Here is a 15,309-nt window from a genome sequence, read left to right as displayed (position 1 = left end):
TCTGTAATGGGGACACATTGTGCAGCATCCACCCAAACGAGATTTCTTAAGTCTCCCGGGTGTTGGGGGGGGGGGCTATCACCCCCTATATTAAGCAACTAGCCAAAGCGAGTTACATAATTTATGAATAAAGTTTATTTTAAACCAGAGGATAATGTTTGAAGAGGCAGGGAGAGAGAGGACTGGAGATAATGCAGAACTAAGTATAAATGAGGTTACCCATTCTTGTTTTCATTTCCGAACATATAGAGTATTCAAAGATATGTCCTATTTCATCCAATTCTGAAGACAATGCTAAGATTACACTGAGGGACTTCTGCTAGTCAGTTGAATACAAACTCATTTGAAACCCATTACTTGAAACATAACACTAGCTTGTTACATAAAACATGACTTAGACAAATTGGAAGAATGGGCAAAAAAGTGGTATACAGTGTTAGAAATATATGATAGTACATTTTGGTAAAAGGAACAATAGTGCAGACTATTATCTAAATGGAGAGAAGATTCAAACATTAGCGGTGCAAAGGGACTTAGGAGTCCTCGAGCAAGACTCCCAGAAGGATAATTCGTAGGGTGAGTCTGTGGTAAAGTAGGCAAATGCAATATAGGCATCTATTTCAAGGGGAATAGAATATAAAAGCAAGGAGAGAATGCCGAAGCTTTATAAGACACAAGTCAGGCTGCACTTGGAGTATTGTCAACAGTTCTCAGAAAGGATGTGTTGTCATTGGAGAAGGTTCATGAGGATGATTTTGGGAACAAATGCTGGGCATTTGGCAGCTTTAGGCCTGTACTTACTGGAATCTAGAAGAACTCACAGGGATCTCATTGACACCTACCGAGTGCTGGAAGAACTGGATAGGGTGGATGTGGAGAGGCTGGTCCCTCTGATGGGCTACCCAGAACTAGAGCACACAACCTCAAAATTGAGGGACGACCTTTTAGAACAGAGATAAGAAGGGATTTTTTTTAGCCAGAGAGTGGTGAATCTGTGGAATGCTCTGCCACAGACACAGAGGCCAAGTGCATGGGTATATTTAAGGTGGGAGATGATGGTTTCATGATCAATCAGGTCATCAAAGGATATGGTGATATGGGGTTGAGTGGAATCCAGGAACAGCCATGACGAATGGCAGAGCAGACTTGAAGGGCTAGATGACCTAATTTTGCTCCTATATCTTATGGTCTTATTCAAAATTACAGTGAGTTTTTTCTGCTCTTTCTGTTTTTATTCATTCTTTCCAGCATCTGCCTGGTTTTGCATTCCTTTTTGGATTATAATGATTTACTTGTAATAAATCTGTCTCCTCTCTCTATTCCCCAATTCTGCATTATTGAACAGGGGTGTATATTATGTTCCTAAAATGTTCTCTCAATAGGCTTGTCCACTTATACCTGCTCATTCCTCAGAACATGAACCAGCTTCATTGAGTTGGAAAAGCATTGATGATGGAAGTTCATCTGTCCACACTTAGTACAGTATCATATGTGGCTCATTGCTCTTTTGCAATATCTGCTGAATAAGAGTGCTATCTTGATTTTGCTGAAGTTCAAATTATTAGTGAGATCACCTAGTGCAATTAAAAATATCTAGTTCATAAGTCACGGGTGTAGCAGTAATCAGCAAATGGTCATGAATATCAGTGAAGCAGATGATGATGAGAGCAGGAGGATACTGGATAATGGTGGTACTAAACACAAACCAAATCTCATTTTACCTGGGTCTGCATCCTGGTGGCATGAATATTGAACATTGGCTAGGTAACCTCTGAACCAACACAACTATGGAAGCAAACCTGTACAGTCAGAGGGAGAATATGCATGCTCCATTCCGACAGCAACAGAGGTCAGGATTAAACCCGGGTAGCAGCTCCACTAACTACACTACTCTGCCTCTTTACAGTAGTCTATACAACCTTTTCTCCTCTCTGGAAACAAAATACATATTTTATGTGAATCAGAGTTGTACTGACTTTTTAATCTTAAGATGGAGCAAACTAATGGCATAAACCATCTTAGCAACTAAGGAAACCATGTTACTACAAAAGGAATGTATTTTAGTTAACCTATCTTTTGAAACGAATTGCAGGTGATTGCAGCTGAAGCTGAGAAGGATGCATCAGAAGCTCTAAAAACTGCAGCAGACGTTCTCTCTGGATCCTCTGCTGCCGTCCATCTACGTTATCTCCATACACTGCACACACTTTCTGCTGAGAAAACTTCCACTGTCATCCTACCTCTGCCTTTTGACATTCTTAATACCTCATCAGCCATTGCCCAGAAATCTTTAGAGACCACTGCAGCAACTCAAACAACAAGAACAGCACAGAGTTCACAGCAGAAGCCTAAGCCTGACTCTCCAATGTTATAAGTGATGGAAAGACTTAATTCTAGCTGACAAGATCTATCTGTTATTTCTTTTTACTAGATGCATGGACAACTTTGCCATTAGTGAGTCTTGGTAGTAAAATGACTGCATTAAATGTCCAGTGCTTAATGAAGTTACAAAAATGATCAGTTTTGAGAGAAGACATGTAATTTTAAAAAAACTCTGTGAACGACAGGATGAAAGTTTCATAGTGGAGTGTGTTCATTGGGATGTCTGGTATATTTGTATCAGTGTGCTTGTCTTTGTTACTGTAAATGCTAAATGATACAATAAAAACTTGCTAACAGAGAACCTGGCCTGAAAGTATATGTTATTTTCTGAACTTGTTTCCAAAATCTATAATATTACAAAGAAACATACACGCTTCCAGGTCCTTTGCAAGACAAAATCTGTACTTTGTCATAAAGCTTCATCTTCCTTTATTAGCAATGGATTTCAATCGACTTAAGTATAGTGCAGGAACAGGCCTTTCAGTGCAAGATGTCTGTGAGGATCATGAAGCCAACCCAAACTAATCCCATCTGCCTGCACATGGTCCATGTCACTCCAACCTTGTCTGTTCACATACTGCCCGAATGCTTCTTAAACTTTGATAATATATCTGCTTCTCTACCACATCCCCTGACAGTGCATTAGAATCTGTATAAAAGAAACATACATGCCTCATAAATCTCCTTTAAACTTTCCCCCTCTTACCTTAAAGCAATGTCCCGTAATGTTTGACATTTCCAGTTTTGGGGAAAAAAGACTCTGACTACCTACCCTATCTATGCCTCTGATAATTTGATATACTTTTATCAGGCCATTCCTCAGCCTTCAATGCACCACAGAAAACAATCCAGGCTTCTCCAGCTCTCTTTATGGAGAACAGAAAAGGTATATAAAATTCTACCTGCAAAACAGACTCTGCGTCCAGCTTTGATGGTGTTAGTGATGCCTAAACAGACATCAAAACAGCCTTTGGTTGATTGAGAAAAAAACATGAATGAAATGGAAATCAGAGATCTGACACCTGCCTCACAGTCTACTAGGCAGCAGGTCGACTCTGCCCTCTGATACACACACACTGAGACACGGACTACCTGACACCACCAATCTTCCAATTTCACATGAAGGATGAACAGTCCAGGGTCTATGTCCTCTACCGGTCCAGCACCCTCAGTGGTTACATTCCATCAGTTCTATTGGGCAGGCCACATAACTTGTATGCCAAACACCATACTCCCAGAGCAGATACTCTACTCTGAAAAACATTATCAGGCAGTGATAATGAAAACATAAAATTACCAGAACAAGTCGTATCATCCTTCACCTTGTTGCATAACTCATGAGAACTGGTCTGTGAGGTTCTTTACAAGGTCCCAAATTACTGCAATGCACTTTCTTGGAAAGCATTGAATTATGAAAGTGTTGTTTTTTTCCACATTGTTTTACTTACTTCTTCCTTTATATAATGTTATTCCAGGTGTCTAATCAGTTCCATCAGTTCATATAGCTTACACTTATGCTCAATGGTGCTAAATTAGTGGAGTTTCTTGAATGATATTCATAATTGGACCCATATGTATGTTTGATATTTTCCATTCCGCACATGAAAATAAATTAACATACCTACACATAAAATATTGATGATCACAAATGACAGACTGCATGCAAAATTGTGTTCCCTGTGAACAAGGGGCAGGACTTAGTAATACTGAGACTGCCTTAGTTCTACTGAGGCTTTGGCTCGTCCACACCCATTCCATTTTTCCACCAAAAGGTGGGGCAGAGTAACCAGAGGTTCACTTCAGTAGGTTGAAAAGTTGAGGCACTAATGCTCAAGCTCAAAGACGCTGCTTTATTTATAATTAGGAGTATTTGTCTAAATTGCTTTATGGGGCATTTACTTCCAATGTTTTTGCAACTTAAGACTAAGTTGAAATAGAAGCATACTTAAAGTATGATTTCAATTCTACTTCAAAACAATATTGCTGACTGCAATTTCTAACACATTTTGCATTAATGGAAATAAATGTACTTAATACAGAATTTGAAAAGACTGGTTTGTCATATGGAAAATGTGTCATGTGGTTTCATAAAATAAAGCAGACATCATTTTTTGGTCTTGGATTTGGCTTTGGTGATTTTTGACTTGGAAGGACGCTTTGGGAGATGTACAGCAGATCGAGTAGATGTAGTTCTGATTGGAGGCACACCTAAGAGAAACAAAATAAAATGTTGCAGTTAATTCAGTCAGTTTTACACTCATACTGATTTTATTTACAGTGATGGTCAGTGCAGTGTTCTATAAATGGCCAGTGAGCAGAAAGTTCTCTATATTAATATGGTCATATTTTTGACTCTCCTCTTTACAAAGTAATTTTAAATACCTGATTAGAGAAATATCACTACGTTAATTGGCTTCTTTAATTGACACTAAGCATGTAAACATAGTTATATTCTCATAATAACATTCCTGTTTTTCTACCTCCTCCATATCAGAGACATAAGTGCTAATGTAGAAAAACTAGATATGGGGCAACTAGGTAGCACAAACTAAATGTTGGAGGAACTCAGAAGGTTAAGCAACATCAGAATAAACAGTCAAATGTTTCAGACCAAAACCCTTCATTAGGACTGAAAAGGAAGGAGAAGTAAGCCTCAATAAGAAGGTGATGTAGAGAAAGTACAAACTAGAAGGTAAAGATGAAGCCAGGTGAAAAGGGAGGACAGATGAAGTAAACAGCTGGGAGGCCATAGGTGGAAAGGGTAAAGGCATGGAGAAGAAGAACCTGATAGGAGAGAAGAATGGACCAAGGGATAAAGAGAAGGATGTGGACATCAGGGGGTGGTGATATACAGGTGAGGAGTATAAAAGAGGTAAGAGGGCAGGCCAGAGTGGGGAATAGAAGAAGAGAGAAGGGGCGGTGAGGGGGTGGATTTACCGGGAGCTGGAGAGATCGATGTTCATGCCATCAGATTGGAAACAACCCAAGTGGAATATGAGGTGTTGCTCCTCCAACCTGAGGGTGGCCACATTGTGGCAAGTCAGTAACAATATATTGTTATTGTTGATTTGTAAGAAGCTTAAAGGTAGATAATTAAAGGAAACTTGGCAAAGGAAGAACAGAACAGCCCTGGTAAAAACGAATAGGTGAAATGCATCTTGAAATTACCTAATTTCCAGTTTCTCACCTGCTATTGAAAAAAATCATTGAACGTCAAATGAATACTCTTGAGATGAGATGAATCTTTTTATTGTTTTGTCAATAATTTACATTATTGTTTTAGAACTGTTTCAGAAACTTTTCAAAACCGAGGTGAGAAGCCAATACCCAAAATAAAAGGTCAAGGTGAAATCAGGGCAGAAAAAAAGGAAATTAAAACAAAAATTAGGGGATCCCTTACTTTATTAACCTTACAGGATGCTTTTTTAATAATTAATTTTTCCATATAGGTATCTAAAACCAGGGACAAATACAGTTTGGCACCCATGTGCCTACTATGCATTGTGCCCCAAAATTTTCTTTAATACAAAGACAACTTAATCAAGCACTACTGCAATTTAAATTAAACATCTGAATGATTACAAAAAGCTAAAAGTACTGTCAAGTTTCAGTTTCCAATTGTACATTGTAGGAAATGCTACTTATAAGCATCATAGATGCAATTAAATTATTGTTTTTAAATAGAGCTATTGTGTACCAAGCTGTTAATTACATTGAAACTAAGGTCAAATTTATTTGGTCTTCGAATGTACGCTCTTTCTTCATGAGCACAATAATACCAGAAATTAATTTACTCTATTATAATAAAACAATGGATAAATATAGGAACTCTAAACTTACTCATGTTTATTTGTAACACTTCCAAAAAGCTCGTTTCCCCAAGGCTACCCTTCACAATGTGGCCTGGGACTTGAGATTCTGCTCTGTTCCCAGAGCCTGAATTCTTCAGCTTTACCTGTGGACAGATTCTGAGTGCATGAAAAAATGCATCATGGGAGTTGTTACTTTAACCTCTCTCATGGAAGAATAATATTCAGAATGTATCATGACAGCCCACATGACATCACAATTAGGAGTAAAAATTATAACAATAGCAATTGAATGGAAAAGGAAAAAAGCAAATGCATTTATCATTGAGTAGTCATGGGCAAATCAAATTGAGAAAGTTCATGAGGTAAGTAAGTGGTGCATTCAGACTTGCAACCAAAATTAATCCATGAAGTCCCACTTATTGCACATGGGGCTGATGTCCGATGCTGTGAATAAATTCTTCATCCTGAAATATAGGTTGAATAAGAAATTCAACACCACAAAGAGTAAACCAGGAAATAAATTTGGATGAAGACAAATTCTGAAGTGCACCACAGGAGATAAAAGAATAATTTTTGAATTATTTTAGAGTTGAGAAGCAACATTTTCAACTTTCTTCTTGAACTTGCAGTTTATAGAAGTCTTCAAACATCGCGGGGAAATATATAAGTGGTATACATCAATTTTGCAGTCAGCAGTTTTTAAAGTCTTAGCTCAAATATGTAAGTCAGCAAAAATAAATTATATCAAATGCTGGATCAAACAGACATTTATGGAGAAGTAGAATTAAGGTTTCAGGTTGATGAATAAGTACCTGGAATAGTTAAAGTTAGACACATTTTAAGATGCAGAGGAAGAAGAAAGGAAAATCTATGGTAGAGTTAATTGCAGGGGGGGATTATGTGATGAAACAGATGATGGTGTAAGAATGGAAATGGGTCAAATAAAGATAGCGCTGGCTAGAAATCTTAACTAAAATTATCTACATTAAACTCAGTATTGAGTTCAGAAGGCAGCAGTGAAAAATATTGAACTTACATTGAGCATCATTACAACAGTTAAGCAATTAAACAGTTGGCCATCTGGAAGGACGGAGTTACATTTGTAGAGGGTTTGAGGTGTTCTCAGCAGATTGGTCAACCAGTTTGTATTTCATCTCACTGCAGAGGAGACAGTACAAGCAGCCAAAACAGTGTGATAAATTGAAAGAAGTATAAGTAATTCTCTCTTGATTAGAGAAAGTGCTGTCTCCTGAAATTTGCAATGCAAATCCAAAGAAAGCTTTAATGAAATCACATGTAGTCAAAATCAGTGAACACATTAGCAAAGCCCATGTGCCAACAACAGCACAACAAATTCACAAAGTCCTCCAACAGATATCTAGCAATTAATATTCATGCTGAATATTCAAATGATTCTATACAAAATCACTCATTTGCTACTACTACAATACTCACAAAGACGTAAACACACACAAAATGCACCTTATCAAACTTTCAGCTGTTCAGTCATACCACAGTGCAATGTACGCCTCTCAGGAATTCTTCCTTGAGAAGAATCCTTTCACCGAGAGAATAGTTGAAATCTGGAACACAGTACCTGAAGAGCAGCTGGAGCCAGAAGTTTACATGTGGTAACGATAAAGTAATACTGTTTCAAGGTAGCAAATGTGAAGGAGTGATATATTGCTATCCACTTAATTATTTTTGAGTGTCAGAAAGGATTTAAACAGAATTTTGAAGGAAATGAAATGCAGGATAAACTTGAGGAAAGGTGGAATTTACACTCTGCTTTCAGATTCATAGTGATCCATATTCGTGCTGATGGATTGTGAGACAAGACCAAGATTTATAATTTTTCTGTGTTGTAGCTTGTCTCAAGAGACATCTTTAGGAACATTCTCAACAGCTGAGATGAATGCAGTTTTTCATGTGCAAAATACCCAACGCTTTTGGAAGTCTTTAAGGATTTGAAACATGATTTCACGAATAAACCAAAACTGCTTTATTTACAGCAACATCATACAGTACAGTAATACTAATCAGCATTAAGTTTAAGTATATTAATAACTGTAAAATATTTTCATCTATTTGACACAATTCAAAGTTCAAAAACAAATGCATGCTTTCATGTTTTCCCTAGTTTTAAGGAAAAGATATAAACTTTTGTAGAAGAACAGTTCAGCTAATTTTAATGATTTTCTGACTTGAGTTCTTATCTTTTTGTTATCTCCTCATGTTATCTTCCTTTCTTAAATCTCCAGTGTTTCTTATTCAGGTAAATCATGTTCAACCTTAAATGACTGAACTATTATAGCTATACTTCTACAAACATTCAAAGCAATCTTATCACTGTCAATCAATTAAAGTCTTAACCTGAAATAACATACCAGTAAGGTTGTAGTTAACAAAGAAATTAATGTACAGTGGATTCAGAAAAATTGGGCCATCGGTTAATCAGGCCAGCCATTTATTTGGGACAACACTTAAAGAACAAAATCTTAATTGAGAAAATAGTTGGGATTTCCTTCATTTACTTGGGACACTATGTCCCTTAACTTGCGCAGGAGACTATTGCTAAACAATTTCTAACTAGGTCGGTCATGTGCACTTGTGTGGCCACTGTGCTAAGAGTGAAACAGTTCTTAAATAGTATCAGTTGTATACGTTTGTGTTCAAAAAGCACTGATAGTTGGCGAGAAATAAGCAGAAAGACAATTTAGAAACATGAGGAGGTCTACAGATGCTGGAAATCCAAAGAATCAAGACAAAATGCTGGAGGAACTCAGCAGGTCAGGTAGCATCTATGGAAATGAATAAACAGTCAATGTTTCAGAATGAGACCCTTCCTCAGGACTGAGAAAGAAGGGGGAAGAAGCCAGAATAAAAAGTTTGGGGGGAGTGAGGGAAAGAGGCTTTCTGGAAGGTGAAGCCAGGTGGGTGGGAAAGAGCTAGGGGAGTAGAGGGGACTATAGAAGAAAGACGAGGAGAAACCCAGAGGGAGTTGATAGGCTGGTGAGAAAAGGTAAAAAGTCAGAGAAGGGAAAAGAAGAAGGGAGCGGAGGGTGGAAATATTTTTACCAGAAGGAGAAATCAGATTGGGAGCTAACAGACAGAATATGAGGTGTATAGAATATTGCTCCTCCACCCTGAGGGTGCCCTCATCCTTGGTACAAGAGGAGGCCATAGACCAACTTGTCAGAACAGGAATGAGAATTGGAATTAAAATGTTTGGCCTCCGGGAAATTCTGTTTTTGGCAGATGGAGCAGAGGAACTCAATGAAACTGTCCCCAGTTTACAACGAGTATCACCAAGGTAGAGCAGGCCACATCGGGAGCACCGGACACAATGGACGGCCACAGCAGATTCACAGGTGAAGTGTTGCCTCACCTGGAAGGACTGTTTGTGGCCTGAATGGAGGAGAGGGAGGAGGTGTATGGGCAGGTGAAGCACTTTGGCTGCTTGCAGGGATATGTGCCAGGAAAAAAAATTAGTGGGAAGGGATGAATGGACAAGGAAATCGTGGAGGGACCGATCCGTGCGGAAAGCAGAGAGTGGGGAGGTTGAGATATGTTTGGTGGTAGGATCTCTTTGGAGATGGCAGAAATTGCAGAGAATGATGTGTTGGATGCAGAGGCTGATGCGGTGGTAGGTAAGGACAAGTGGAACTTTATCCCTGTTACGTCGACAGGAAGATGGGGTGAGTGTAGATATTCAGTAAAAGGAGGGGTTGCAGGTGAGAACAGCATCAATAGTGGAGGGAAGGAAGCCCCGTTCTTTGAAGAATGAAGCCACCTCTGATGTCTGGAATAGAAAACCATGTCCTGGGAACAGATGCAGTGGAGATGAAGAAACTAAGAAAAGCGAATAGCATTTTGAAGGAACTGAGAAAAGAACAATTTGGAACAGTTTTAGTCACTGCAGTTTCAAGCATTTAGGCTTGGTGATGCCAGAACTGACCAGGAGTAAAAATGAAACAATTTCACTGCCTTAACAAGTTAGGAATTATGAAGAATTTGAAGTTATAATCATCTTGAAAGTTACAGTGAAAATGAAGATTTGGAGGATGTAATCACCTAAAGCATTATATGAAGGCAATCCACTATCTGCACTAGGTGTCTGCACTAATTTTGTTCATTTACGGTCAATCAAATGAACATGGCAGAGGACTTCCTCTGTCGATAACTATTAGGAATTAATACACAGTTTTATAGTACTGTAGAGGTATTAGTAGTGTTCTACATTGTTCTGTATTTCATTTAAATACATAAATTGTTACTCAGTTAAATGGCAGTTTGTCTTTTTTATACCTTTTTAACTATTTCCATGAAACTTCAGCTAATTTGTCCCAATTTGTCCCAATTAACCAGAATCCATTGTATTTGTATAACAATGTTAAAAATGTTATTAAACTGCTATAAATGAATAGCAATTAATCCCACTTGTGTTCTACATTGCTTGACTAGAGAATTGTCCCAGAAATTATTAACATATTAATCATGTAAATTTGTATTTAATTCATCACATTAGGAAAGTAAAACGTAACTATTTATTCAACACAGTTATGGTTTGTTGATCAAAGCCATCTGTGTACTTGCAAGTGACAGACACTTCTTAGGAGTATCAGTCTTGCCATGAAAATTGCCTATATATTCACCCATGCCATTTGAGACTACTTTAATAATATAATTTCAAGTTAAACTGTAAAATACCATTAATTCAACAATTTTGATAAACGTTTTCTTAATCAATCCCATCATTTAGTATACTCTCCAAGGAATTGGCAATGGTATTGTAAGGCACAACATGTTGTTGCCTCTCCAACACTGAACAGACAGTAAATGAAAGTTGATCGTGTCTATAACTTACTCCTGGTAAATTGAAATCTTACTTTTTTCTGCATCTGGGTGCAACTGCTGTAGCTCTTTTGTCTCCAACGCTAGAGTCATGTCCCTGATCTTATCCAAAGCTTCCTGCAGGTTAGCTTCCAGAGAACTTGCCCGTTCCTCTGCTTGCAAGGCACGCTGCTCTGCTTCTCTGCCAAAGTTATGATGAGGAGGTCATTATCAAAAGGAATAAAAACTACAGTGCCACCGCAGGTGATGAAGTATGGGAACATGATTTATACTAGTCATGACGGTTGATTTAAAAGGGACTTAAAGCCAGCATATCATTTGACCTCTGATTTGCTTAGTTTGCCTGAATGTTGGCCTTTAGCAATGTGTACAAGCACACCAAGGTCTCTTTGAATATTAACACTATGTATTCTCAGATCACTAAACAAAAACTCAACTTTCTTGTTAATATACAGTGAAGTCCTGATGCAAGGTTTTAACCCAACACAGATACCACTCAGATCATTGACCTCCTCCAGCAGATTATACAGCAAAGCTGCACAATAAACTGTTCATATAGAGTTGTTCAGGCTTTCATGCAATGTTAACTGTTTACCTAATTATGGGAATATCTGACCAAGTAAATAGGATAATCCCTGATCCAATGCTTAATGTGATGCTGGCTGATGTCCAGACATTCAACACCCTACATGAGGCAAAAACAAAGTTCACAATTCCTGACCTGGATAAATACCAACAGTCATTACAGAATTATAATGCTTCAATTAGTTTTTCTCACATCCCTCTAAATTTTAAAGAATACAGTTCCAGTCTATTTACTCTCTTCTCACATGGAAAACCCACAATTCCTGTATTTCTGCAATTTCTGCACGAACCTTCACCACATTCCTCGATGACAAACACATCCTTTCCTGGGTAAGCAGATCAAATTAGTGTACATACTCCAGGTGAGGCTCAGCCAGCCTCTATACAAATACAATAAGATTTCCTTACTCCTGCATTCAAATCCTTTTGTAAAATAGCAGAACATACCCTTTGTACTCTGATTGCATGGTTGACACAAATACTGGCCTTCAGCAACTTATGTCCAAGCACAGCGAGGTCACTTCGGGCAGCAACATTACCCAACATCTCATCGTTAACAAATACTCTACTTTCCTACTAATATGAACCAGAGTGGATAAACTCACCATTATAACCCTTTGCTATGTTTTCACCCTATCTCATAGCTCTTAGCAACCTCTTTACATCCTTGTCCATACTCACAATCCCACCAATGCAAATTTGGAAATATGATATTTTGACCCCTCTGTCAATCATTGACAGGTTTTGAAAAGCTGGGGCCCAAGTAGCAGTCCATGTGGTACCTTAACATCATAACTTGTGAACCTAAGAACAAGAGTTTATTTCCATTCTTTTCTTTCTTTACAATAATCAATTCTCAATCCACATCAGTATATTATCCCCTATTCCACATGCACAAGTAAGAGCAAGAAGATCAGTGAAGTAGCAACAGAATAACATGACAAAGTGAGTAAACCGCAAAATAAACAATTGCTACTATTGCATTATTGGTTCTCACCCTCTGCAGGCCACCTTGGCTGAACAAAAGAGCACTTTCTGTAATAGACTAAGACTACTGCGTTGCTTCAAACAACGCTATATTGAGGTCATTCTTGCCCTCGGCCATCAGGCTGTATAATATAGCTGGGGTAGTGATGACCCTCCTCCTGTTAGACTGTTAGCAACGTCCATTTAAGTTCTGTTTGCCACACCCTGGCATTGTGGACTCCTTGTGAATTGCTGTACAATACCACCATCCCTTCTTACCTATACGGTGTAAGGGTGAACCCATTACTGTTTAAACTTACAGTAATTCCCGCACTACCATCTTATCAGTAGAAATCTTGCAAATTTTGTAATCTTTGACTTGTAAATCTTTTTCATCTTATTTTTAAGGCAACATATTTTATTCTTTCTGATTTCTCTTCTAATATTTGTATATCTGCATATTTGTAATGCTGCTGTGACACTGTAATTTCCTTTGGGATCAATAAGGTATCTATCTATCTATTATTTCATTTCAATATTGCTTAATATAACATGAACCTCTCTCATTGAAGTCTTCACAGAATTTGACTGACATACATTGCAGAAGTTGGCTATTCACACTATAAAGTACAATCACTCTATATAGTCGTGCTTGTACCTGCCAGTTGAAAGAACCATCCATTTCTGACACCTCCCTTTACTTTTTCAATCTCCCCCATCTCTATCTCTGGAGTGAACTGTCAACCAACCTCTTTTTATGAACCTATCGATTCTCACAGTTACCTTCACTATATTTCTCCAACCCTGTATCCTGTAGAAATGCTATTCTTATTTCTCAGTTCCATCTGTCCCTAAGAGGTGGCTATCCTTTCCAGGACATCAGCTTTGCCTTCTTCCTTCAACAGGTTTTCCCTTCCTCAACTCTTAATGCTGCTCTCAGATGCATCTTCTCCATTTCCCAAACATTGGGACTCACCCCATCTTCCCACCAGCTTAACAGTGATCGAGTTCCTCAAGTCCTTCACCTACCATCACATTATTCTCTGCAACCTCTGCCATCTCCAAAGGGATCCTCCCACCAAACATATCTTTACTCTCCCCGTCTCTCCACTTTCTATGGAATCACTCCCTCCGTGATTCCCTTGTCCATTTGTCCCTCCCATTAATCTCCCTCCTGGCCCTTGTCCTTGCAAGCAGCCGAAGTGCCACACCTGTCCATTCACCTCCTCCCTCGCCTCCATTCAGGGCCCCAAACAATCCTTCCAGCTGAGGCAATGCTTCAACTGCAAATCTGCTAAGGTCATCTATTGTGTCCAGTGCTCCCAGTGTGACCTCCTCTACATTGGTGAGGACCATCATAAATTGCCTCATGGGGAGCACTGGACACAATAGATGACCCCAGCAAAATCATAGGTGAAGTATTGCCTCACCTCCCCATAAATTGGGTGATGGCTTCATCAAGCTCCTCTGTTCCATCTGCCAAAAGCAGATCTTCCTGGTGGCAGAACATTTTAATTTTTATCCGCATTCCCTTTTCAACTTGTTGATCCATGGCTTCCTGTTGTGCCATGACAAGGCCACACTCAGGGTGGAGGAGCAACTCCTTATATTCCATCTGGGTGGCCTCCAACCCAATGGCATGGATATTGATTCCTCCTTCTGGTAAAAGAGTTTTCCTTCCACCTCCCATCTTGTTCTATTTCCCACTCTGGCCTCTCACCTCTTCTCACCTGCATGTCCATTGTCCCTGGGTCCTCTCCACCTTCCCTTTCTCCTATGGTCCGTGCTCTTCTCCTTTCACATTCCTGCCTCTCCAACCCTTTACCTTTCCAGCCCACCTGGCTTCACCTATCACCTTCTAGCCATCTTCCTTCCCCTCCCCCCCACCTTTTTACTCTGGCATCTTCCCCCTGAAGAAGAGTCTCAGCCCAACTGATTAATTATTTCCATAGGTGCTGCTTGCCCTGCTGAGTTGCTCCAGCATTTTGCGTGTGTTGATTTGGACTTCCAGCATCTGCAAAATTTCTCACTTTATACATTTATTCACATATTTTTGTCCTTCCATTCTCCTGCCCTAAAAGTTTTCCTTTTCAAGAACTTAACCAGTTCTCTTTTGAAATGTACAATTGACCGTTTATTCACCATCTTTTCAGCAACTACTTTCTACACTGTAACAATTGCAGAATTCAAATAACATTGGCTATTTCTCTTCCAGTCTATTACCAACCAACTTAAATCTGGGCTATTTGGTTGCCAACTTACTTCTGTGGTAAAATTACTTCTAATTTAATCTACCAAACCCCTTCATTAATTTGAATATTTCTCCAAAGTATCTGCCTAACATTCTGTGCTAAAACGAGAATAAACCCAGTTTCTCTAACCTCATCATACAGCTAAGGTGCTTCCTCCAGGCATTCTTTGAGTAAACCTCCTCACCATCCACTCCAAAGCATTCCAGTACTTTGGCAACACCTCTGCATCTAAAGAAGATTAGGATATGTAGACTGATTTTTTTTTCCTTAATACAATGCTTACATCACCAAGATGTAGAACCAACAGAGTACGGCCAACTGTTCAGGTACGTTCACTTTTTTTTGATCATGTTTGATGTTACAAGGAGCTGCATTCTAGGCAAATAAACCAAATTATGAAACTCAGGGAAGCCTCCAAAATCACTACTTACTAAGATTGTATTAAACCCATAAGAAAT

The 15,309-nt window shown here is 38.8% G+C and overlaps 2 protein-coding genes across 14 annotated transcripts in view; one reads left to right on the top strand and one right to left on the bottom strand.

Annotated features, from left to right (window-relative positions):
- Window positions 1-2,683, top strand: part of nphs2 (NPHS2 stomatin family member, podocin) — a 38,664-nt gene extending 35,981 nt beyond the window's left edge. For 2 of the 4 annotated variants that reach the window (XR_009514790.1, XR_009514789.1), the window contains exon 9: window positions 2,093-2,233. Coding sequence is in view for 2 of the 4 variants with exons in the window: in XM_059984548.1 (XP_059840531.1) it covers window positions 2,093-2,374 (282 nt within the window). In the remaining 2 variants the exon portion in view is untranslated. Of the gene's footprint in view, window positions 1-2,092 lie in introns of all 4 variants that reach the window. The other 2 variants (XM_059984548.1, XM_059984549.1) reach the window with 2 other exon arrangements.
- A 182-nt stretch (window positions 2,684-2,865) lies between these two features.
- The window catches only part of axdnd1 (axonemal dynein light chain domain containing 1), a 162,273-nt gene continuing 149,829 nt past the window's right edge, over window positions 2,866-15,309 (bottom strand). For 4 of the 10 annotated variants that reach the window (XM_059984538.1, XM_059984543.1, XM_059984541.1 and 1 more), the window contains 2 exons: window positions 11,084-11,229; window positions 2,866-4,590 (listed from right to left, as the gene is read on the bottom strand). In XM_059984538.1, the coding sequence (XP_059840521.1) occupies window positions 4,487-4,590; window positions 11,084-11,229 (250 nt within the window). In that variant the 3' untranslated portion in view covers window positions 2,866-4,486. Of the gene's footprint in view, window positions 4,591-6,586; window positions 7,353-8,181; window positions 11,230-15,309 lie in introns of those variants that run through there. The other 6 variants (XR_009514785.1, XR_009514787.1, XR_009514786.1 and 3 more) reach the window with 6 other exon arrangements.

The sequence above is a fragment of the Hypanus sabinus genome, chromosome 11 (assembly GCF_030144855.1).
Source record: "Hypanus sabinus isolate sHypSab1 chromosome 11, sHypSab1.hap1, whole genome shotgun sequence".
NCBI classification, from domain to species: domain Eukaryota; kingdom Metazoa; phylum Chordata; class Chondrichthyes; order Myliobatiformes; family Dasyatidae; genus Hypanus; species Hypanus sabinus.
The sequence above is the reverse complement of the archived record's forward strand: the minus strand, read 5'-3'. Positions and strand labels throughout refer to the sequence as shown.